This window comes from Notothenia rossii (assembly GCF_949606895.1).
Source record: "Notothenia rossii genome assembly, chromosome: 5".
Lineage (NCBI taxonomy): Eukaryota > Metazoa > Chordata > Actinopteri > Perciformes > Nototheniidae > Notothenia > Notothenia rossii.
In genome coordinates, this window is record NC_136903.1 from 31,647,788 (window position 1) to 31,671,727 (window position 23,940).

Genomic DNA, 23,940 nt, shown 5'->3' on the forward strand with positions numbered 1-23,940 from the left:
TGCATCAATTATATGCTATATATCTATATTTATATATATATTATATCAATATTTGTATTAACTAACCAAAGTCAATTTAAATAGCGGGCACAAATGGGTTAATTGCCATGGATGTGGTGTTTGATATAGTTTACGTTCAATTTCAACTATTTTAGGAAGAAAAACGTTTATTGACTAAACCTTTTTTAAGAATTTACTATAATTTAGAAAGGTTTTTGTGAGAAATCATTTCAAAAGTAAACTTTTTGTTCATTTTATATAAAAATTTGAAATGTTTGCACACGACAATATTAATTTATACATTTTTATAAATAAAAGAAAAATATGAATCCATTTAATTTATTGTGTTTCCTTGAGGCTGGGGAAGATATCCAGTATGTAGTTCAACATGTAAATGTTCTAATACAAGTAAGTATAACATGGGAAAGGAAATAAAATAGGTTTCATAGGAGGAGGATTTATTTTCTCTCAACTTGTAATTACACAATCGAACAATCTATAATTTAGCTCTGGCCTTCACTCACAAAAAAACATTTTGTTGAATTGGACACATTTTTCGAAGCTCTATTGACTGACATGCAATGACTGGGACTGATGGAATAATCCGTGAGGAATGAACTAGGAGCAGAGAAATAATTATATTTTAAAAGACAGCAGCATCATAAGAGGCCAACAAGAGTGACACAGAGTGTGTCAGTGTGCAGAAGGAGTTGGGACCAGCTATCCAGGCCAGACTCTAAAGACTTTCCAAGGGGTAAAAATGCTGCTGCTGGAGTACTGACTGGAAGTATTGCTGATATCATGTCTACCATCCTCTTAAAATACTCAGCAATATCAGTCTCAGGAAGAAAGGTGTTTTAAAACTTATTAAAAGAAAAACATGCATTCTTGTCAGGAGGGGACATTGACAGAGGAGTACTGGAAAAGTACACAGTATAGGCCTAAGTACTTCATAGTACTTGTGGGGGTAGTTTCACTAGTACTGAGTCCAAAAGGATCAATCTCACAAAGAACTAATGGCAACAAAAAAGAATCCCGCCATCAAACTTAGCAGAAGTGGCTTGATTTTGTTCTCAGCAGGGGACTTTGACAGAGTATTTCTCAAAAAATACACAGGAAAAGTACTTCAATGTATTGTAAGTAGTAGGCTAATACAAAGTCAAACAGTATCAATTTCATTAAGAAGTAATGGTAAAATTATATTTGTATCATTCATCAAATATAGCAGAAAAACATGCATTATGTAGGGGACTATGACAGAGGATTACTCACAAAGTACACAGTAGAAGTACTTCATTTTATTTCTGGTAGAAGTCAAACTAGAACCGAGTCCAACAGTGTCAGTTTACTTGAGAACTTGTGGTAACAAATATTTGTATCACTCATCAAATATAGCAGGATTAATGAAGAGCAGCTGATTTGAAAAAGCAAACTCCAGAGACGGCTGAGTGATCGCAGTGCAGAACCGCTGTATAGTTTAAATATTGTTACGTCCCAACTAGGGGAAGAGGAATGCAACACACACCAGTATGGAATTGGTATTAATTATAAGTGTTTATTTAAAACAGCTGTGAACAAAATAGCAGGCAAACAGCCTGAAACAAACAAAAGGAGCCAAAAGGGCACAGGTTGACAAATAACCAACTAAAGGAGAACTCTAAAAAGGGAGTCTAAAGACATACAGGGAAAATAAATACTATACTAAATAAAGAACAAAACAAAACCTCACTCTAAAAGTGGAACAACTAACACAGAGAATCTATACAACACCACAACTAAACTACAGGCAACCGTCACCGAATCCTAAACTATTCTAAACACTAACTAAGCTACTCTACACTCTAACTAACCACACAAGTTTAACCCCAGAACAAAGAGGAAGTAGCGAGAGGCATCTGTCCACATACAGAACCTCCAGAATGAGGATTGTCCCCAAGCTTTGTAGTAATCTCCAGCAGGTGTGCGCCGGCTGTGCGCTGCGATTGGAGTGCGTCGGGCCCGGCGTGCTCCAATCGCAATCTTCAGGAGGCGGACCAGGAGATGGGAGCCAATACCGGGAGGGCAACCGCACAGCTCATTTACATAGAACACACAGCTGAAAACACTCAGACGATCAGGAAGGCAGCAGCCGTAACACTCCCCCCCCCCCCCCCCCCCCCCCCTTAAGACACAAACCCACAGGTTTTGTGAACCTAAGCACTCTAACGAAATTCCTAATAACACACATTCATCACAAACTCAACCTGACACACTAACATCACAAACTCAACCTGGACACACTAACATCTCAAACTCAACCTGGACAAGCATCGGCCAACACATTCTCTGAACCCTTTAATGACGGGTGTCTACTGCTGTAGTCCCGCACAATCCGAGCCCATTGCAGGAGACGCTGATTGTGCGTGGACACGCTAGGGCAGAATATGAATGGATCGTAACATGTACACATCACAATTGGCCAAAGGCTGGGTCCAACATCAATCTTAGCATGTTGTAGAGCCAACACTAACACTAAGATCCGATACACGAGCTGACGCTCTCAGGTTACCGGGAGTGTCGAGAAGTCTAGAGGCTTGTCTGAGCCGGCGTGTTGCGCCAGTCTCGCGACATCCTCACGAGGAGGAGGGGGAGCCACAATTTCTGGCTTCTCCTCGGACACAGCTTCATCTGAAGGCACAGGCACAATCACAGGATCAGATAATGAAACATAAGTGTCACGTTTACTTGCCTGTGCGGGTGCGTGTGTAGCCAGGCCAATGCCTTTAGGCGGGGATACATTCTGCCGCAGTTCCTTACGTTTCAGAGCTGCACAGTTGGCAATGACATGTCCAGGTTTATGACAGTAAAAACACTCTCTCTTTTCTCTGCTTACATTATACACATTTGCTGGCTGAGTAAATGGTGCGGCTGACACACGGCGGGATCTCTCCGTAGAGACAGGGGAAAACACAGTTTTATGCATCAGCACATACTCATCAGCTAACACAGCGGCAGCAGAGAGAGAGTTTACCCTTTGTTTGTTCACATACTCTGCAATGCGATCAGGCAAACACTTCTTAAACTCCTCCAACATGATCAATTCTCTCAGAGAAGAATAATCGGTAGCATTACATGTAGCAATCCACTTAGCAAAACACATTCCCTTTTTCCTAGCGAACTCTACGTGCGTTTGATCAGGACTCTTCCTATAGTGTCTAAACTTTTGCCGGTAAGCTTCAGGAACTAACTCATACGCTCCGAGGATGGCACCTTTTACTGAGTCATACTGCAGGCTGTCCTCTAACGTGAGAGCCACAACTGCTTCCCGAGCTTTTCCATGTAATTTGCACGTTACCATCAGAGCCCAAACTTCAACCGGCCACCGCAATGCTGTAGCAATGCTCTCGAATGCGCCAAAATAGGCATCCACCTCAGTCTCACAGAATGTTGGCACTAGCGAAATATGGTTACTCACGTCAAAGGAAGGTGGAGGAGGTGGAGATGGCAAGTTTCTTCCGGCAGAGTCAAAAGCACCGGATGCGCGCAGTTGGGAGTCTAGCTCCAGCTGACGAATCCGTATCTGGACTTCCTTATCTGCCTCGATTTTCTTTAGCTCCAACTGAAACTGCCTGTCTTGCTCCCTGTCTTTTGCCTCCAACTGAAGTCGGGCGAGGCGGACTTTAAGTTTATTCCCTTCCCGGGAATCTGTACTACCAACCGGAGAGGGTGGACATTTACGAGGCGGCCTGAGCAGTGCTTCACACGGCTCGCCCCCCTCGCTGCCACTACCCTCTGGTTTAGCACGGTCATTTGGCACAGTGAGCTCAGCTTGTGCAGGCCGCACCAGAAAACCCCTTTCCACCAACTCATCCACCACCAGAGCCTTTAACTCTTTTTTTAACAATTGTTTTGCCACTGGGAGACCGAAATGTTGCGCTATCTCATATAAAGTCGTTTCTACGACACTGAACTAACTGCTCATGAGAAGGACAGACCAAAAACGACTCCAAATCAAAAGTTGCCATACTCAGCTAAAACTGCACCCAAACCTTACCAAATTGTTTTTAGCTATACACAACCACTTATAACCCCAGGAAAGTAGTTAAGATCCCGGACGAGCCCCCATGTATGTTACATCCCAACTAGGGGAAGAGGAATGCAACACACACCAGTATGGAATTGGTATTAATAAGTGTTTATTTAAAACAGCTGTGAACAAAATAGCAGGCAAACAGCCTGAAACAAACAAAAGGAGCCAAAAGGGCACAGGTTGACAAATAACCAACTAAAGGAGGACTCTAAAAAGGGAGTCTAAAGACATACAGGGAAAATAAATACTATACCAAATAAAGAACAAAACAAAACCTCACTCTAAAAGTGGTACAACTAACACAGAGAATCTATACAACACCACAACTAAACTACAGGCAACCGTCACCGAATCCTAAACTATTCTAAACACTAACTAAGCTACTCTACACTCTAACTAACCACACAAGTTTAACCCCAGAACAGAGAGCAAGTAGCGAGAGGCATCTGTCCACATACAGAGCCTCCAGAATGAGGATTGTCCCCAAGCTTTGTAGTCATCTCCAGCAGGTGTGCGCCGGCTGTGCGCTGCGATTGGAGTGCGTCGGGCCCGGCGTGCTCCAATCGCAATCTTCAGGAGGCGGACCAGGAGATGGGAGCCAATACCGGGAGGGCAACCGCACAGCTCATTTACATAGAACACACAGCTGAAAACACTCAGACGATCAGGAAGGCAGCAGCCGTAACAATATCCTAACAATGTGGTCCATTTTAGACATAGGCTTATTATATTTCAGCTCTTAATAACATCCATTCTCTGGGCTCAATATGTGTCTTGGCCGTTTTCGTTGTGATCGCTAAATTTCCCTTGTTTATAATAATCACCGTTCCTTCAGTAGGATACTGCAGTGATTCAAAGTGTGATTTTAGAAAACGAGTGCTTTTGTTCTGAAATCACTTCCGTGAGTTTCGCCCCACCCCTCGCTCCAATGACCATTTGACCATTTAGTAAGGTGAAAAGCAAAAAGCAAAAACGCCTCTCAGACGCTCTTCCGTTTTCGTGTTTAATAAAGAAAAACAATTGGACGGTAGATACACGAATTCTTCTTATTGCACGAAGAAGCTTATTGCACTGTATATGTATATGTATATATATATATATATATATATATATATATATATATATATAATCCGTGTATCTACCGTCCAATTGTTTTTCAAAGTACACAGTAAAGCTTCTTCATTTTATTCCTGGTAGAAGTCAAACTAGAAACCGAGTCCAACAGTGTCAGTTTCCTTAAGAACTTGTGGTAACAAATATTTGTATCGCTCGTCAAATATAGCAGGAATAATGAAGAGCAGCTGATTTGAAAAAACAAACTCGAGAGACGGCTGAGTGACCGCAGTGCAGAACCGCTGTATAGTTTAAATCTCCTACAATGTTGTCCATTTTAGACAGAGGCTTATTATATTTACAGCCCTTAATAACATTAATTTTCTGGGCTCAATATGTGTCTTGGCTGGCCGTTTTCGTTGTGATCGCTAAATTCTCCCAGTTTATAATAATCACCGGTCCTTCAGCAGGATGCTGTAGTGATTCAAAGTGTGATTTTAGCTAACGAGTGCTTTTGTTTTGAAATCACTTCCGTGAGTTTTGCCCCGCCCCTCGCTCCAATGACCATTTGACCATTTAGTAAGGTAAAAAGCAAAAAGCAAAAAGGCCTCTCAGACGCTCTTCCGTTTACGTGTTTAATAAAGAAAAACAATTGGACGGTAGATACACGGATTATATATATATATATATTACAGTGCAATAATTCTTTCATGCTAAATGAAGCTCTGTTGCTTGGATAATCCGTGTATCTACCTTCCAATTGTTTTTCTTTATTAAACACGTAAACGGAAGAGCGTCTGAGAGGCCTTTTTGCTTTTTAACTTACTAAATGGTCTAATGGTCATTGGCGCGAGGGGCGGGGAGAAACTCACGGAAGTGATTTCAAAACAAAAGCCCTCGTTTGCTTGGAACGGTGATAATATTATTAACAAGGGGAAACAAGGTGAATCGATCAAAGCGAAAACGGCCAAGACACATATTGAGCCCAGAAAACGAATGTTATTAAGGGCTGTAAATATAATAAGCCTATCTCTAAAACGGTTGTTGTTAGGAGATTTAAACTATACAGCGATTCTGCACTGCGGTCACTCAGCCGTCTCTCGAGTTTGTTTTTTCAAATCAGCTGCTTTTTATTATTCCTGCTATATTTGACGAGTGATACAAATATGTGTTACCACAAGTTCGTAAGGAAACTGACACTGTTGGACTCGGTTTTAGTTTGACTGCTACCAGAAATAAAATGAAGTACTTTTACTATGTAGGCTACTTTGTGAGTAATCCTCTGTCAAAGTCCCCTCCATAGTAGCCTACATAATGCATGTTTTTCTGCTATCTTTGATGAATGATAAAAATATAATTTTACCAGGCATTAGTTCTTAATGAAATTGATACTGTTTTACTTTGTATTAGTTAGCCTACTACTAACAATACATTGAAGTACTTTTACTGTGTTTTCTTTTAGAAATACTCTGTCAAAGTCCCCTGCTGAGAACAAAATCAAGCCACTTCTGCTACTTGGTTAGGAAGATTCCTAAGCTAAATGGACTATTGGAACGCAACCCGGTAGCTCGTGGGCAGCTTTTCAGTAGCTCGCCGCTCGCGGTTCACAGACTGTATTGAAAAAATCCGACAACAATAAATGCACCTGAATCAGTCCGTGTCGCTGCAGCTCAGACACACATGGATTTATGTTTGAAAAAATACTCGCGTTTGCACCATGTCAGCTTATTGGTGGATTTAATCAAGTCTTGGATTGCAGAGTACGAATGTCCTCTTGCTATTTTCAGTTGATAAATACCTGTGTAAAGTTTGTGAAGGCAGGAGGAAAAAAGCTTCCAAGATCACCGTCTCCTCTCTGTTCCTCCAAACCCCGCTCCCTCCCTGAAAATAATGAAAGGCTGATAGTAACCTGATATAAACGTTATTATTAATCACTGATTGAGATGATGAAGCTAACGTAATCGCATACATTCATGGGATTGATGTAACAGTAAGACAGAGAATGTAAGTGTGCACCTACATGCAGTATTTTAGTTTTTATATGCTGTTGTAAATATCAATCAATGTTTATTTATATAGCCCAATATCACAAATGTTACATTTGTCTCAGTGGACTTCACAGTTTGTACAGAATATCAGTATGACAATACGACACCCTCTGTTCTTAGACCCTCACATCGTACAAGGAAAGAATTCCAGAGAAAACCCACAGTTTAAAGGGGAACATGGGAGAAACCTCAGGGAGAGCAACAGAGGAGGGATCCCTCTCCCAGGACGGACAGATGTACAAAAGATGCCGTTTGTAAATCGAAGAGATAATACATTTTACAGCGTAGGTAGACCAAATGTTTGGAAAGACCAAATGTTTGGAAATGTGTGTCTATAATAAGAAGATGAATCCACAAGGATATCAACAATCCTGTGGGAGCCATCAGGGAAGTAGTATGATGAGAGTCAGGCAGGACAGCAGAGACAGAGAAATACTCCTGTTGTCTGCTGTGTTCAGACTCAAGTCATGTTAGTGATGCCACATTCAGGACCTAACAGGAGACCGTTGCTAGAAGCTGCAGCTCGACTTCAGAAGCATTCGTTTTGGTTTTTGAGGATGGAACAATTTCACACAGATATAGGGAGGCTAGACCTATACAATTGATTTATTATGGTTTATAATGTAATGTCAAGACGAAGAAAAAGAAGAAGATGGCTGAACTGTTCAGTGCCAATCATGTGGAGATGGAGATGGAGGTTATAAATCTCCAAAATAATGTTCAGCTTAAGTCTCTGCAAAACTCAGAACATTTGTGGAGCCTTGTAGACCCAGAAAACTATAAGAACATTCACCAAGCAGCACTGAACATGTCTGCTTTATATGGCTCTACATACCTTTGTGAAGCAGCTTTTTCTGACATGAATGTCTTGAAATCTAAATACGGAACAAGACTGACTGATAAACATTTAAATGACTCTATTAGAGTTAACCTAAGTGGGTACACTCCAGCATACACCCCTATGGTGGACTCCATGCAGTGCCATTCATCTCACTGACTGTGAAAAAGAGTGAATGAACTTATTTTACACATGTGCCATAAGATGCTTGTCAGGTCGGGATTAAGGAAATTTATGTGAATTCTCAGTGATGTACTTACTATGTGGGCCACAATAATATGTGAGAAATTGTCGTTTTCTTGGACCTTGATGTGAAGTAAAGATATTTAATGAGCTTTGGGTATTGCAATTTCACACGTGTACAAAAGTAACTTAATTCAACTGATGAGGGCTATGTGAATAAATGTAAGCGATGGGATGCAAGTAGCTCTTGGCCACTTTCATTTTTTCAAAGTAGCTCTCAGATGAAGAAAGGTTGGAGACCCCTGGTATATACAATATACAACAATACGCATAGTGCAATTAGCAGTACCAGTAATAAAATAACTGAATAAATAACTAAGCTGAATAAAGTGACATGTGAAAAGTAAAATTACAGTGAAATGAAATTACAGTGCGTTCCTCACCACTGCTATCTGTTTCCTCTGTCCCAGTGTCTTTTGGGTCTGATTCCTCACTACTGACGTCTGCCTCTCGGCATGGGCCCTCTCTCCTTATTTCTTCTGCCTCAGTCACCACTGCTATCTGGCTCCTCTGTCCTCTTGACTTGTGGTTCTGCAGGCTTAGGCTGGAGCCACACGAGGGCGATAACGCAAACGGACCGCAATCGTTATCAAAAAAGTATTCCGTCCACACGCACGAGACCGCTCAAAAGCGCTAGAGACACTGTAGTACATGCCGGGCCTGTAAGTGGCGCTGTAGTCCTGTCACAAAAGCAGCGAAGAAGGCTCTTTTTCTCCCTCCCCGAGGCAAGCGTTTGCTCCTGCTGTAAACCTCTCCGGTAGTCCACCAGCAGATGAACAACACCAACCTCCCCGCCTCTTCCAAGGGACGAGGGGACCGTGCGGCAGAGTTTCAGTTAACATGTCTGTTAAAATTTAAGTCTTCCGGGCAAAATTAGAAAAGTGCCGGTCAAAGGTCTTCTTTGTTATTTGTTTCAGCTTTAAAACAAATGAATAACCACTATATATAATAATATAAGAATACAAAACGGAGCCCCTCTTTTCCTCCCCCTATGATCTCTGAGCAGGAGAGGAAGGGAGAGGTGGGGCCAGCGCCGTATAGATAGAAGAGTTACGACAGCGGAAGTCCAAAAACGGTTATCGTCACGTGGTTCATGCAGACGAGAATCGTTCCCCGGAAGTTCATGGCGGGCAATGTGAATGCATTGATAACAGGAGATAGAACTTCGACTTTTGGTAATTATTAGTGAATAAAGGTTTTGATTTGCAATATTTATACAACAAATCGATATGTGTATGTATTTACATCAATATGTTTTAAAAAATAAAATAGAATTTGCTAATATTAAGTGATAATATTAGGATTAGTGTGAACAACTAGTTTACATGTTAGGCTAACAGCGCCTTGGTTAAAGAGCCTGTTGCTGTTTATTTATAGCTTTGAATTCTTTCAAACCAATATTATCTTCTTAAACTTGTATAGTAGTCAGGAGCATCACTTTCTAATGTTTATTGATATATTTAGAGGGAGGGGATCTAAAGGAATGCTTCAAAATTCAGATTAGATTCATTTCTACCATTTTCTTAAATTCATGGTAGTTTCAGTAATCCCATGGTAATTGAGGACACAAGTTATCTAAATGACTAATGTCATCTTTATGGCTTTCAGAAAGGACAGGAGACCGACAGGTGACTATCAAAGGACTAGCAGCAGCAGCAGCAGCAGCAGCAGCAGCATGATGATGATGATGATGTTAAATGTGTTGTTTTAGGAACATCCATTGCAAATACATGGAATTCAATAAACATTGAATAGCATATCATGCAGTTTGTCTGTGCCTTTTCCTCCGTGTTGTCCTGGTTTGCTGTGCTGCCTCCTAGTCGCCACCATGGTTTGCTGTGCTGCCTGGGGATGCTCAAATCGCTCTGAGAAAGGAGTACGAATGTACGGCTTCCCCACTGACACAGAGCGGAGGAAAAAATGGCTGGCACAAGTCAGCAGGAGCAATTTCATGACCAACAGCAAAAAAATATGTGAGGTTAGGTTATTGTATACAAACACTGCATTTTTACTTTTTCACAAAACGAAAACCACACCATTGGGAAAGCTTAATGTTTTGTTTAATACAAAAAAACAGGGAAAGGCTTGAAAAACACTGAGAGTTGAGACTCAGGGTGCAGGGTGAGGGTCTCAGTGCAGGTATTCAGGCTCCATTGAATCCCCCTCTGGTTCTTGTGCTGAAAGAGGGAGTAACAGACAGGAGACAGGGTTATACACACCTATATAGCACACCTATTGGATGGGAAATTGCCTTGGGGAGATAAGGTGTGGTCTTTGTTCTCAACTGAAGTTATGGAACTTTATTATTTGTGAGTTTAACAAAGTATGACAAATGGCATCAGTAACAGATGTGATATGAATTTCTATAAAGTTGTCTCACTTTCTTGGTCATATTTTATATACAGTATATAATGAGTATAACATGTCCAGTAAGTATAAAGTGTTTCCTAATACTGTGTATTCAACCACTATGGTATAGTGTATGGTACTATGGTATGGTATCCTAGCTTAATCTGTTATCTGTAAACGTTCCCTAAATCTACTAATTTAGGGATAATCCACTGACATCCTTTAATACACATGTTAATTTGAATCAGATGTACTGATAATATCCGCAATATAAATCTTTAAGCTTCTTCTTACCTTTAAAAGTCCGTCACGAACGGTCTATTATGCTGCAACTCTACAGCTCTGCTAGCCTTGGCGCTAACTTCCGGGGAACGATTGAGAGGCTCCACGATCCGCCATTGCTGTAAAAAAGTGGTCCATTGGAGTGAACGGAGATGACATAACTCTCAGTCTATACGGCGCTGGGTGGGGCTATTGCTTCATCGTTATCAGGAAATGATCGTATAGGCGTAAACACTACCCACCTTATGACCCGTTATCGTTTTCTGCATTTCCATGTCGGCCTTGTGTGGCCGAACCGTCTATCTGATAGTGAACTGTAGCAGATACGACTATTATCGTCCTCGTGCTTTAGTTCGACCTAGGAATTTCAACAATGCTCCTGTAAAATATATAGTTATGGTATTGTGTCAACATTAAAATAACATACATTGGAGAGCAAAATGTTAAATTCCATTGGCTACATATTATACACACTATTGTCAGCAGGGGCAATAACAACTAAAATGTGAACTAACTTGAATGCATTAGTCCACAACACATTGCTGTTAGCCTACATAGTTACTAACATCAGAAGACATAGACTAACTGTGGTTACATTACTTAACTAGATAGCTACAGGGCAGCATAGACAGGTATTTTCTGTGTTAGAGTTTTACTCGTTACAGGGTGTACTTTGAGGGTTTTTGACTCTGCAGACCGTTTACATGCAGAAAACCCTTCATAACAAACAAGGGGACGGGTAACAACCGGAAAAGCATGACATGGGCCCTTTAAACACAACAGAGTGGGGGAAGACATTTCCCTCTGAGGGATTAATAAAGTTTATCTTCTTCTTCTTCTATTTAGAAAGCATAAGTGAATGGTCACGTTAGGTTTGCCTGCAGTGAATGCTGACAGCTATGAGCTAGTTTATAGATTTATGATGACAACAAATCTGCCTCTTACTTCTGACTTCCTTACAGAGCCCCTCCTCCAACACACACAAACGCGCACATGACCAATGAGGGCACGAGATAAGTTTGTGCACAGATGGAAGGCTGACAGGCAGGTAGGCCATCCAGTTATTTTAGCTGGGTCAGCTAAAATGATTGGTCCTGCTTTTTACAGTACTACGGCTTCCACAGATGACATATTTTTATGTATTTATTGTCAAAGCATTTCATATATTCATTGCTATCGGGATGTTAAGAGCATTCCATGGAATATAACAAAAAGTGTTTCTGAAATAAATTACATACCCCACCTTTAACTCTATGGTTTTACACAGTTTTTATAACCTGAAATGCACATATTTAACAATTCAATCCTCAAAGTAGTACAAGTCAAAATGTTTTAAAATGTAGTTTTTTTTTTACTATAATAGGATAGTCAATACCTGTGTTTTTTCAGTTTATCAATATAAAGTAGTGGTTAAATTAAGCAAAATTACAAAAATATTTCTTTCTTTACTCTTTCTTAATTCTTCTTGTAATGAGTATTAACAGTATTTTTTGACAGTGATATATAGAATATGGCCAGAACAAAAGTATTTTTTAGTACAATTACAGGAAATGCAGCTAATTTTGCCAACAGAAAACAATTCATTTTTACGGTTAGTTTTGTTAAATTCGCATTTAAAAACTGCTAAAAAACAAATAAATAATGTATTCCATTTCTACTGTTTTTTTTTTGTTAAAGTACATCACACATTTCAATAAATCGTTTATTCCAGTCATTTTAATACGATTTCCTGTAATTATGAAATACAATTTAAAAAAACTGTTAATTTCTTTGGGGGAAAACTGCTGTTCAAACTGCTGAAAAATAAAGGCAAGATGGTGGAGGAAGAACAGCTAATCATATGGAGACAAGGTAATGCTGCAAAAAGGTCAGAAAATATTTACCAGGGGGGGATTTTCATTATCCCCTGACGTATAAAATGCAGCCAGAATGTCCACTGATGACTGAAAGGCCACAGTTTTATTACTCTAAAGATGGCTGTCGTATTCCTTCTCTCTTTTTCCTTACTGTGTCATTGTTTTTCCCTCAATTTTGTTGAAGATGGATAGTAACTCCCATTTTATTCTGACGAGATTCAAGTGTTATCACTTAATTTCAAAACAAACAATGGAGAGAAAGGTTTAAGTTAGCCTTCGAGCTAACTGCGATCTTGTATTTAATCACAATTAGAAATGTGTACTTTGTGACATTTGTTTTACACATATGCAGTAGAGTCATTAACATAAGAAATGTCCTCTACATTAGAACACTTTTTTCCGCAATGAAATCACAAAGCCAGAGTAAGCAGATTCTTTTGTGGGCTATTCAAAGCACTGAAACTGTACATTCTACCCCCCAAAAAAACAGTTTAGAGCAGTTCATTGGGACTATTTATTTGATATACTGTACATATCGAAATATTTTTACAGAAAGATCTATTGAATAACCAGGGTGTTGTTTATTAAACTGTTATGCTTTTTTGGGTTCTCCTTTTCCTTTGTGTGTTCTATAGTTTTTGTGCATGTAAATGGTCTGCAAAGTCTAAAAAGAGGGAATTTCTCTCCCATACACTCCCCCTGCCCGAAACACCTCCAGTAGTAGTCCTTTGTTTAATTCTGTAACATATAGTGACATCACTATGTAACACTTGCGCTTCTATTGGCAAGCACTACAACAATCAAAACAGAGCTGCCAGCTAACCAATCAGAGCAGACTGGGCTCTGGTTTCAGACAGAGGGTGAAAAGAGTTGCTGCAGCACAGGCAGTATGAGAAAAATAAATACCTTTTTGAACATTGAAGCATGGAGACATGTCACAGTAGAGGCAGAAATACAAGTATGAACCTGAAAATGAGCTTTATAGGTCCCCTTTAATGTAACTAAGGAAATACATTTACCTGTTTTTGTATCCTGATCACATCATCTCAATACATGCAATCTGTTTCTTCCCAAGCCTTCAGGAAACGTAGTTTGCTTTAATACAGCGTATATCAATACGGCTTAGGAGAGTCAGTATGTGTCATAGATCATTTGTACTCCTCTTGTATGCATTGAGTTATACAAGTAGTGGAAACTACTTTACACAATGGGACTACAAACACGCACAGACGACCAGTACTTTCACCTTTGCCTTCCTTCATATCCATCACCTGTTATTGTTATCGACCACACCAGTTTGATCACTATAACGCTGTAACAATGTCAACATTTCATTTCACACGGATTAGCACTTCAGCCATCTCCACAGCTGATTGAGACCTGAGTTGTGCACTTGTGGAGCCTCCTGGTGAGATCCATCACAAAACCTCCACCTAATGAGTGAAGGGAGCAGGTGGGATCCCATTGAGGAGGGGAGGAGAGGGTCTAAATATTGACGACAAATATTTGATTGAAGGGCAGGGGTGTCCCCCGACTCAGAGCTCTGTGTGTTCGGAAGCAGAATACACGCACGCTTTAACACCAATACACAGTTTCATATGTATAAAGCTGTCTATGACGTTATGAGAGAGGGGTGGATGCTTCTTATGTGCACCTACACACACATTCCCCAGGGTGGCCTTCAGCATCCTGAGACAAAGACCCAGCTTGATATGTGTGTGTGTGTGCGTGTGTGTGTGTGTGTGTTTGTACTTGCTGCAGATAATTTTTAACTGACTTCAAAACTAAGAGTGTATTGACGTAGACACGTTGTGCCTCTTCACCTATACATCTTAGTTCTTACTGTTTTTCCTTACTGATGGTATGTCATTTGGTTGTGTGTGTAGACGGTGGAAGCAGGGAGAGGCATATACGTGCCTTGATCCCTGCCGAGTCGACGCACAACTGTTGATTGGTGTCAGTGCCAGAAACATTTTTTAGGAGCAATGCGCTCATGATATAGATGTGGCGCATACATCTTAATTCCTACTCTTTTCCCTCACCCTATCCTAAGGGAGTGCATGTACATAGGCACGTTGTGCCTCTCCACCTCTGTTCCCTACTTCTTACTTGCTGACCCTTTCCCTCAACCTATCCTAATGCTGCGTTCACACCGGACGCGATGCGATGTTTGGGGGTGGCGCGATTAGACTAAATGTAAAGTCAATGCAGAGACGCAGAGAGATAAGACGGTGAGCGAATTCGCTCCGACGGTGAGCATGAAGCGGTGGACGTGGCGCGAATCACGCGGTTGAGGCGATTGAACGGTGCCGCGTCAATAGGGCCGCCTTAATGCACGGGCTGACTGGGCTGAAGCCCAGGGGCCTACGGAGATCAGGGGCCTATCATGAGCCAATAATAAAAAATAAAAAAAATTCAAATTTTAAAAAAAAAAGTTTTTTATTTCGGATGTTTTAAAAAAAATGTAAATAAACAAAGTCTTGGCTTTCAGAATATGAAACCTTTATTTCCAAAATCACACAATAAATATATTTTTGAAGCTTGTCAAGGGAAGAAGACAGCTCTCACTCGCCACTGCTGTTCTGCTGTTCCCCTCCCTCCGCTGAAATTATGAATGTAAGGCGTATAGTAATCAAAGATAACACGGCAGGGTCCGTTACAGTTTGTTTTCATCTGGTTTCAAATAAACAAAATCTTGGCTTTCAGAATATTAAACTTGTTTCGACAAATTCAGATGATAAATACAACTTTGAAGCTTGTAACGGCATAATTACAGGCGGAGAACGGAGTAACTTGACGTCACAGCAGGCATAACAACAGCCGGTGTTTCTCATGAGGGTTTTCCCCGGGAAACAAACACAATACACACAAACGCAAAAATACACAAACACACACGAATACACATACACTCGTGAGCTTCCCCCCAAAAAGTTTGAGATTGGTGCCCGAAAAAAGGAAATTGTTGAGGGAAAAGTAGTTTCGAGACAAGCAGCTATTACAAAAACTGCCGAAGCTTACAGGTTATTTTTAAACCTGTAGGCCGGATGAGGAGGAAGGACAGATTAGTTCTGTACCGAGCGGCAGCGGTGCCGGCCGCGGGGCCTCGGAGCCAAGTAGGCCGTCTGGTTCTGATAGCGATGGAGCGGGAGAAGAAAAACAGACAGCAGGGACATTATTTGTTGGAGGAGATGGAGAGGACGACGAGGACTTGCTATGTGGAGGGGAGCCAACGGCAACCGGACAAGGGAGGCCCGAGACGTCACTCATCTGGAGGAGAGGACCAGGCGCACGTAGAGCAGAGTGGAGAAGTGCAATCACAAAGCCTGCCGAGGCTATAAATGACTTTGATTTTTTGTTTAAATAGGGGGCCTACAAAACCATTCAGCCCCAGGGCCTGATGGCAGGTTAAAGTGCCCGTGAAGTGCATGTTTTTGCGCCAAAATGAAATGGCAGTTTCATTCCTTACATATCATGGCTAAAATAATTTTAAATAATTAATTAATTAATTAATTATTCATTTTAATAATAACGGCCGTCCGGCGTGAAGACTGAAGGGCCCTTTGCCTTGTTTAAAATCTCTGCTTGGGCTCAGCCTCTGGGAAATAATTAGCTTATGTACATGTCATGTGCTAGAGTATTATTAAACTAGAATTAGAACTTTCTGGTCATTGAATTTAACATACACAAGGGTGACCAGCCCTGTTTTTCTGCTTATCTGGAGAACAAGAAATTATTTTCATGCGCACAGTCTAACTTTATTGGATCTTCTGCATAAAATTCAACAATATACAGTTCCAAGTTAAAATGATACAATCCAGTTACCTTGCAAAACGTCGCAACCTGACAACACTGAAACATCCTGGCATTCCTGCTAATCATAATGTTACATCTGTTTAATATGTTATAGGTGTCAGTGCGACAACTGTAACAACATGGACACTGTAGCCGAGAGTGTGTGCTGTCGGGAAATCCCCGCTGTCACCAGAACCATGGAGGAGGATGGTGTCCACAGCTGCATAATCGACCACCCCGGCTTCCGATCTGGCTGTCTAGACATCTGGGTGCTGCGTATAGCATACTATGGATACAGGCAACATTATGGCCATCTCCAGCAAGAGGGCAATGAGTAAGCCTTACAAACACTATTTACAATAAAGTTTATTACTAGTATATAAATGTATCAGTTTATATGATGTCATGACAACTTTTGCAACTTTATACGTTTGAATGTTAGTCTTTTATGATCTGAGTATAAGAAAATGTAACTTTGAAGTTGACCTATTATCATCTATTGTCCTTCATTTGTGTCTTGACAGTAGCTGTCGTCATATCAATGCTATAATGTTTTATCTTGCAGACGCCACCGATACACAGCCTACCGCCAGCTGGTGAGACTTTGCTGGGGTTACCTAGGACGCGACATAAGAGTGCCACTGCCCTCTTGTGCAGTGAGCCAAATTCGTCAACAGTTTCCATCCATGGACTATCACGGTTATGAATAAGGACAGTGACAATACAGTTCTGAAGTGAATGTTTAATACAGTTCCACAGTTGAAGATGCACAGTGAAAGACTATTTGGTCTTGAAACAACTGGCATGTGCCTTGATGGCCTCTGCTTTGTCAGGCTTCTCCATTGCCGAGGACAGAGTGGGAGGCTCCTCCAGCTGTACAGGCCTGTCTACGCTGGGTTTCTTGCAGAGGTCGACCACCTCTCTCATGAGATCATCCACATACCCTGCAACAGTGTTCAAAGACAGAATACAAAACTTGCACTTTATAATGTTTTCTAATAATAAATGGTGTCTGTCATCAAGCCGAGATCATTCTTTCAATTGGGGTTTTGAACTGAATTAGTTACTAAATCATTAGTACCGGTACATTACCAATCTGGACAATATTATTTTGAGTAATTTCATTTCAAACTCACTGAATGTTGCCTCTACTAGGATCTTCTTCACAACATGACCTCCAGCCTTGTACTTGGGGTAGCGGATTTTGAACCTCTGTTCTCCCGCCTTCGTAGTTGCAGTATGTCTGCTGGCATTCTCGTTGTAATGCAGTCCGGCAAGAAGGGTTCTGTTAACATAAACAAAGAAACAGTTTTAAAAATGTGAAAAGAAATATCTCTCTTTTGTAATTATTCCACGTCTATACATGAACAGCTCTATTTAACTTGATATTTTTTCAGAAAGTTATTTAGTGTTTTATTTTAGTCCTGGCAATGTGTGTCTTGGAGTTAACAACTTCATCACAGTTCCTTCCTCCATTTTGACACACTATGGGAGATGTGACGTAACGTCGCAATCTTTTATACAGCACGGGGACCTGGTTCAGCACGGTACAAAGACGCCCATTCCCAAGTAACTGAAACAAGTATTTAGCTGGTAAAATACAAGCCTTCTAATTATATGCTGAAAAGACCAACCTGCACAGCATGCCAGTGTAGGAGTACACGTAAGACTTTGGTGCAAACTGAATGATGAGGCTGTGAAAGCCCTCCACCTTGGACGTCTGGTGTACGGCAGAGAGCTTGCCGATGTCCTTGCACAGCATCTTGTCTGTCTCCAGTTTCTCCAGTTTGACAGCTGATAGTGAACCTGCAATCAACAGATCAATAAATCAATCATCAACAAATCTCAATGGCAGTGCTTGACATTATGGATTATCAATTCTAATGTTTGTTGCTCAGACATAACTTTTTGGATTATGTACCCAACCATAAGACAGTCAGTACATTGTTGTTGCTGGGTATGTCCTGGGTTTTTAATCACTCAGTATGCATACACTGTATACATTCCATACTCCTTTTGGCGGTGGATGACGGTTCAAATTAAAGTCACCTGTTGCTGACGCAACAGACGTAATTTTAAATGTCACGTCCATATCAGAAAAAGGAGTATTGACTCTAAACTCACTTGGTTTGATCCACTTCTTCTTGTGAGCCCTGCCTTGTAGTCTCTTGTGCGCACATGTGGGGAACTTTCCACCATGGCCCCTGTGGAGGTTTAGGACATGCCGCTCCACGACTTCCATTTATCCACAATCAGTTCTGCGTCGTCTTGTGTGGAGGAAACCACTGCCCAGTACAAGTGGTTGATGATGCTCTGTTGCCATGCTTTCAGGTCCTCACAGCCCTTGAGCTTGCAGATGGCTTTCAGCTTCTTCCCAACAGCTGCAAAGACAATAAATAAAACTGACATCATAAAGAGATCTGAGTGAGTTTGAGTGAGTTGTGCAAATAAGATTTGTTAAACTGCATGCTGCAATGTCTGTCTGGTGATAACAACTTTACGATAACTCAATAGAAGACTCTACTCCTTGAACTTCAAAAGAAACAACATTGACACATACACTTGGCTACATGCCAGATGTCATACAGATGTTTTGTGTACGACATATTCTCTCTAATCCATTTGGCAATCTGGCGCTGTCGGTCTGTGACGAGAGTGCCAATCTCCAGGATGTCCTCAAAGAAGGCCTCCATCCTCTTCAGGCCTTCCAGTTCCATTTGGTAGCTCCCACCACACTCGTTGCTCTGAAAATACAGCAGGGAACATTCCAGTTAGGCAGATAACTAGACAGGAGCTCTGCAATGGGCTGAATATGATTTGAAACACTGTTACTATTACAATATTTACAGATGAAGTTTTCAATTTCTCACACAAAACCCTGAACTTGAACAATATAAACTGTACCTGCACCAGCTGTAGGTCTAGCACCACATTTGATTCCAGCTCCATTGTAGTGTATGTTCCAAATTTTGCGCAGTGTCCAGGGCTGTCGGCCCTGCCGTCACCCCCCAGAACCAGAGGTCGCCCTTCAGTCTGCAGCATCGCAATGTGGGCTGCCTGTTGTTGCGTCCATACATCCTGTATTGCAGGCTGCAGGATGTCTCGCTGGTGTGAGAAGAATGTTCGTTTCACGTAGGTCATCACACCCATGTGGTTTAGGACTCACAGCACCTTTGTTGGCGACGCACCGGCAAACAGTATGCCTGCAGACAACAGCATGTTGCCTGCAGGGAAGTTTCCAATGCTCGGTTGACTCTGCCACTCAATTGCCTGCAGACAGGAGTCACATGTTTGGTGGATCTTAAGTAGTGTTCCAGTGGTTGTCCACACTTGACGGATGACGACGCTGCCGCAAGATGGACAGTGGCACCACTGTAGCAGTTTCCCGAGGCTGGAGCCAAAGATGATGTATTTGGGTTCCTTGTGGCAGATCTCATCCCCAAATGCTTCCCGACTTTCTGACAGATCTGACTTGTCAGAAGAATCAGCCGCTGAGATGGGGCTACTGGGTTCCCAGTCTGAGGAGCCTGATACTGATGGTGGAACAACTGGACTGCTGGACGACGCGTCTTCCAGTTGGTGTTGCTCCAGCTTTGACGCCTGGCTGCTGCTGCTGCTGGAGGCAGCCTGTGGTGGCTGGTCAGGTGTAGCTGGGTCTCTGGTGCCATGGACTTTCAGCTTTCTCTGCCTCCCTGGTACTGTTAGACTTGCAGTCAGCATCTCGGGCGTCACCTGGCATGCTGGAAATGAAATGATCAATGGAATACTATATTGTTTTTATATAAAACCACAAATCTATGTTGATCTGTTGCTTACTATTTAGAGTTAACAAACTCAACTTTAGAAGGAATATCCCGTACTGTAATACAGTATTATATGACACACTCGCTCATCCTGTCAAACTGTTGTGTTTTTTTTTTTTTAGGAACTGATTAAACTTCGATTTAATAGTGCAGTACTATTAACCAATCAATAGTGGCATTACCCTTTGACTGTGTCTTTGTTTTTGTGAGTTTTTTCCCAGTCTGTGTCTTGATGCTGACAGTAGCTGTTGGAGTCCAGTCTGTCTGGCAGGCCTGATCTTGACTCTGTTGTTCCTGCCAGGTGAAAACATAAATGTCATAGTGTGATGTTGTCAAATATTTTCGAGGGGTTAGAAGTTCTAGACAATATTATCATGATAAACATGTACCCTACAGTAATGCTTAGCTAGAGCCAATGCATATGTAAGTCAATATCATGCCTGACTAGCAACTTTCTACAATAATTATATTTAGCAGACTGGTTTGCCGGTTGCATGTTTGGTGCATGTTTGGTGTTTGGAACAAGACTAATGCTAAGGTTTTTGCTTTACATAACAAGTGTAAGATCTAAGGTGTGCATATTACAAAGAAGGTTTTTTTTCATGTGTCCACTGTGTGTGCCAGTCATGATAACGTGCAAGGTAAAACCAGCCAATGTGCTCATCTAAAACAAAACCTGGGGGCAATCACAAACCTGTTCCGGTGCCATGTCTGTGTCAGTGGCTATCTCCATTGATTCCTCTGTGGAAGCAAAACTGCTACTCTCCACTTCCGATTCTGCCAGGAGTTCTTCTACTTTCTGCAAATGTACACAATATGAAATGGATTACAAAATTATTCAAAACAGTATAGGCCTACACCTTGCTCATACCATTTCAACAATAATAATTCAGGAGACTACTAGCCACTGGAATTAAATCCTAATTTAACATCAACAAATTAGGCCTAACAACTTTACAAGATAACGTTAAACCCCTTTACTATTCAATTGAACACATTCAATGTTTATTTATTGTAAAAGCAATTGGGCTATTTTAATCTCACACACACATACACACACACACCCCCCCCCCATCCCCCCCCCCCCCCACACACACACACACACACACACACACACACACACACACACACACACACACACACACACACACACACTTCTCCCCCTCATTCTGTTTTCATTTACTCGTTCGTTATCTGACCAGCTTCAATCTTGTAGGCTATACTCACTTCGTTTCTTGTAGCCCTCGAAAGGGTTTTGGAGGTTGATGCCTCGGTGAACGTGAGTTGTTTGGCTTTCTTGTCCGCAGCAGCAGAAAACATTTTCTTAATGTTTGAATGAATCAAAGTGGGTCGTCACCGTCGATTTTCTCTTATGCTCCAACACACAGTTGCACGGGGTGAAGAATAGTTTCCCCCCACTTTTTGCCCGGTCTTTAGTAGAAATGTTCGTCGGTAAATGAGATGGATTAGATTTTTTCATCTTGGTGTTTTCTCTATCGTGTGAGCTCCACACGTTCACTATACAGTGTTGTTTACATTCTGTGATGCGCGAGCTGATGACGTCACATCAAGACGAGTTAACTTTTTTTTTTCTCAACTTTGTGTGGAAAAATGTGGGGATTATGCGGCCTTTTGATAAATATGCGGCCTTTTAAAAATCTGCGCCATTTTGCTGATTATGCGGTAAATTCCGCGATTGCAGAATCGCGTTTTTCTGGAGGGTCTATATTATGACATCATTAACATGGCCATGGAAGTCAATTTAGTTGAGGACAATATTTTGTCATAGATCTAGACAAGGGTGTAACTTTGGTTTGAGAAGTGGGGGGGACACAAAACAGGGGGTCCTCCGCAATGAAAAGTTTTCTCCATTTAATTCCATTTCCTGCCTTTCTACAAATATATTAGAGACTATAGTGTTAACAAATCCAAGAAAAATGTGTAGTGGACATAATGAGTGTGCACACTTATCTAGTATCCTATCCATGTGAACCTGTTTTATTTGTGATGACCTCACACCCTCTAGGGGGGTCCGGGGGCAAGCACCCCGGGAAGATATTTTTCTTTAAATTGAAGTTGAATGCATCAATCTGGTGCACTTTGAGGGCAACATTAAGAGATTTATGGATACAGCTCTCAACACTCATTATGAAACATATATTTCAATAATCAAAAAACATTGGAAGGATTTCTTAACCTATTTTATACAACTAATATTACATAGATGGAAATATTTGTTTACATAGATGACCAAACCCACTGAGATAACTTAGGCTACAGTTTACAATCTAATCACTCAGAGTCCTTTACCTCCCTGAGCTGACGTTATCTCTCTCAGTCCCACAGGAGAGGACTTTCCCTCTCCTTATTGTTGAAACAGCTAATCTCCGTTAGCTCCGAGCTAGCACCAGATGCTAACAACAACCCTGTAACTCTCTCAGTCTCTCTTTCTTTCTCTCTCTCTGCCTCTCTCTCTCTCTCTCTCTCTCTCTCTCTCTCTCTCTCTCTCTCTCTCTCTCTCTCTCTCTCTCTCGAATCGACCAGTGTCCTTTATTTGTCATGAACAATCAACGAATCTACGAAACAATGACACCAGCCAGGCTCACCTTAATCTTTTGGGAATAGAAACATCGCCACTTCGGCAGACTTGACATTACTACAGCCAGCGGCAATGCATCGCTTCCCGTGTGTTTTTCCTCCCGTTTTCTTCACTGTCGCCTCCATTGTCAGGTTTTCTCGATTGGCAATCATTTCCAGTCGACTCCGACACACTTTCCAGTAAAATACTCGCTCAAAAACTTTGATAAATTCGACTTTGAAACAGAGAAACAATAAACTGTGATGAATGTAAACACTTCGGCGGCGACCATCTCGTGACGTCACGCAGTAGATCGCAAGCCACGCCCACGAAGGCGGAGGTCAACTGCGGATTTCCAGGCGGCAAATTCAAAACTCGTCAAATTTGTTGCTATTCCAACATCTTTTGATATGGGTTCCAATGGACAATTTTGGTCATTACTATATGTATTAGCATAACAGATCATGCACAGGCGCACACTTCACTGGGTCTTTAAGGCGGGCTTGCGCGTCAAACGTGAGAGTTCAATTTTTCGAGCGTCAAATTCACGTGACGCGTTCTCGCCGAAGCCAATCAGCGTTGGGATTCCCTCTGACGTGCGTGCTGCTGTTGATCAGTTGTAAAGATGGAAGAGATGATCGTTGTGGTTGTCAACTGTATGTTTGTTTTGAATGACGTGTTAAAAAAAACTGCAAGCCGCGGTGAAACTTGAGCGATTGGAATGCGAGGCGAATATTCGCATCGCGTCCTGTGTGAACGCAGCATTAGACTAGAGCGATGCGATAGGAGCGATTAGAGCGAAGCGACTATTCACTTTGCGTCCGGTGTGAACGCAGCATTAGGGAGTGCATGTACGTAGACACGTTGTGCCTCTCCACCTCTATCCTTACTTCTTACTTGCTACCCCTTTCCCTCGACCTATCCTAAGGGAGTGCATGTAGCCTGTAGAGTCGACAAGTTAGTTTTGCTGCTATAGGCTTAGACTGTCGGGGGACACCTTACTTCTTCCTTCTGTCTGTCTGTACCTGT

The 23,940-nt window shown here is 41.6% G+C and overlaps 1 protein-coding gene across 7 annotated transcripts in view; it reads right to left on the reverse strand.

The window, feature by feature from the left end:
- The window catches only part of LOC307040623 (uncharacterized protein), a 27,636-nt gene extending 4,436 nt beyond the window's left edge, over positions 1 to 23,200 (reverse strand). The window contains exons 1-8 of one of the 7 annotated variants that reach the window (XM_079683638.1): positions 21,028 to 21,371; positions 20,516 to 20,627; positions 19,435 to 20,270; positions 19,091 to 19,274; positions 18,655 to 18,911; positions 18,165 to 18,336; positions 17,667 to 17,815; positions 17,197 to 17,474 (exon numbers count right to left, since the gene is read on the reverse strand). In XM_079683638.1, coding sequence (XP_079539764.1) covers positions 17,311 to 17,474; positions 17,667 to 17,815; positions 18,165 to 18,336; positions 18,655 to 18,772 — 603 coding nt within the window. In that variant the 5' untranslated portion in view covers positions 18,773 to 18,911; positions 19,091 to 19,274; positions 19,435 to 20,270; positions 20,516 to 20,627; positions 21,028 to 21,371 and the 3' untranslated portion in view covers positions 17,197 to 17,310. The other 6 variants (XR_013808547.1, XR_013808546.1, XR_013808548.1 and 3 more) reach the window with 6 other exon arrangements.
- Between the last annotated feature and the right edge of the window lie 740 nt (positions 23,201 to 23,940).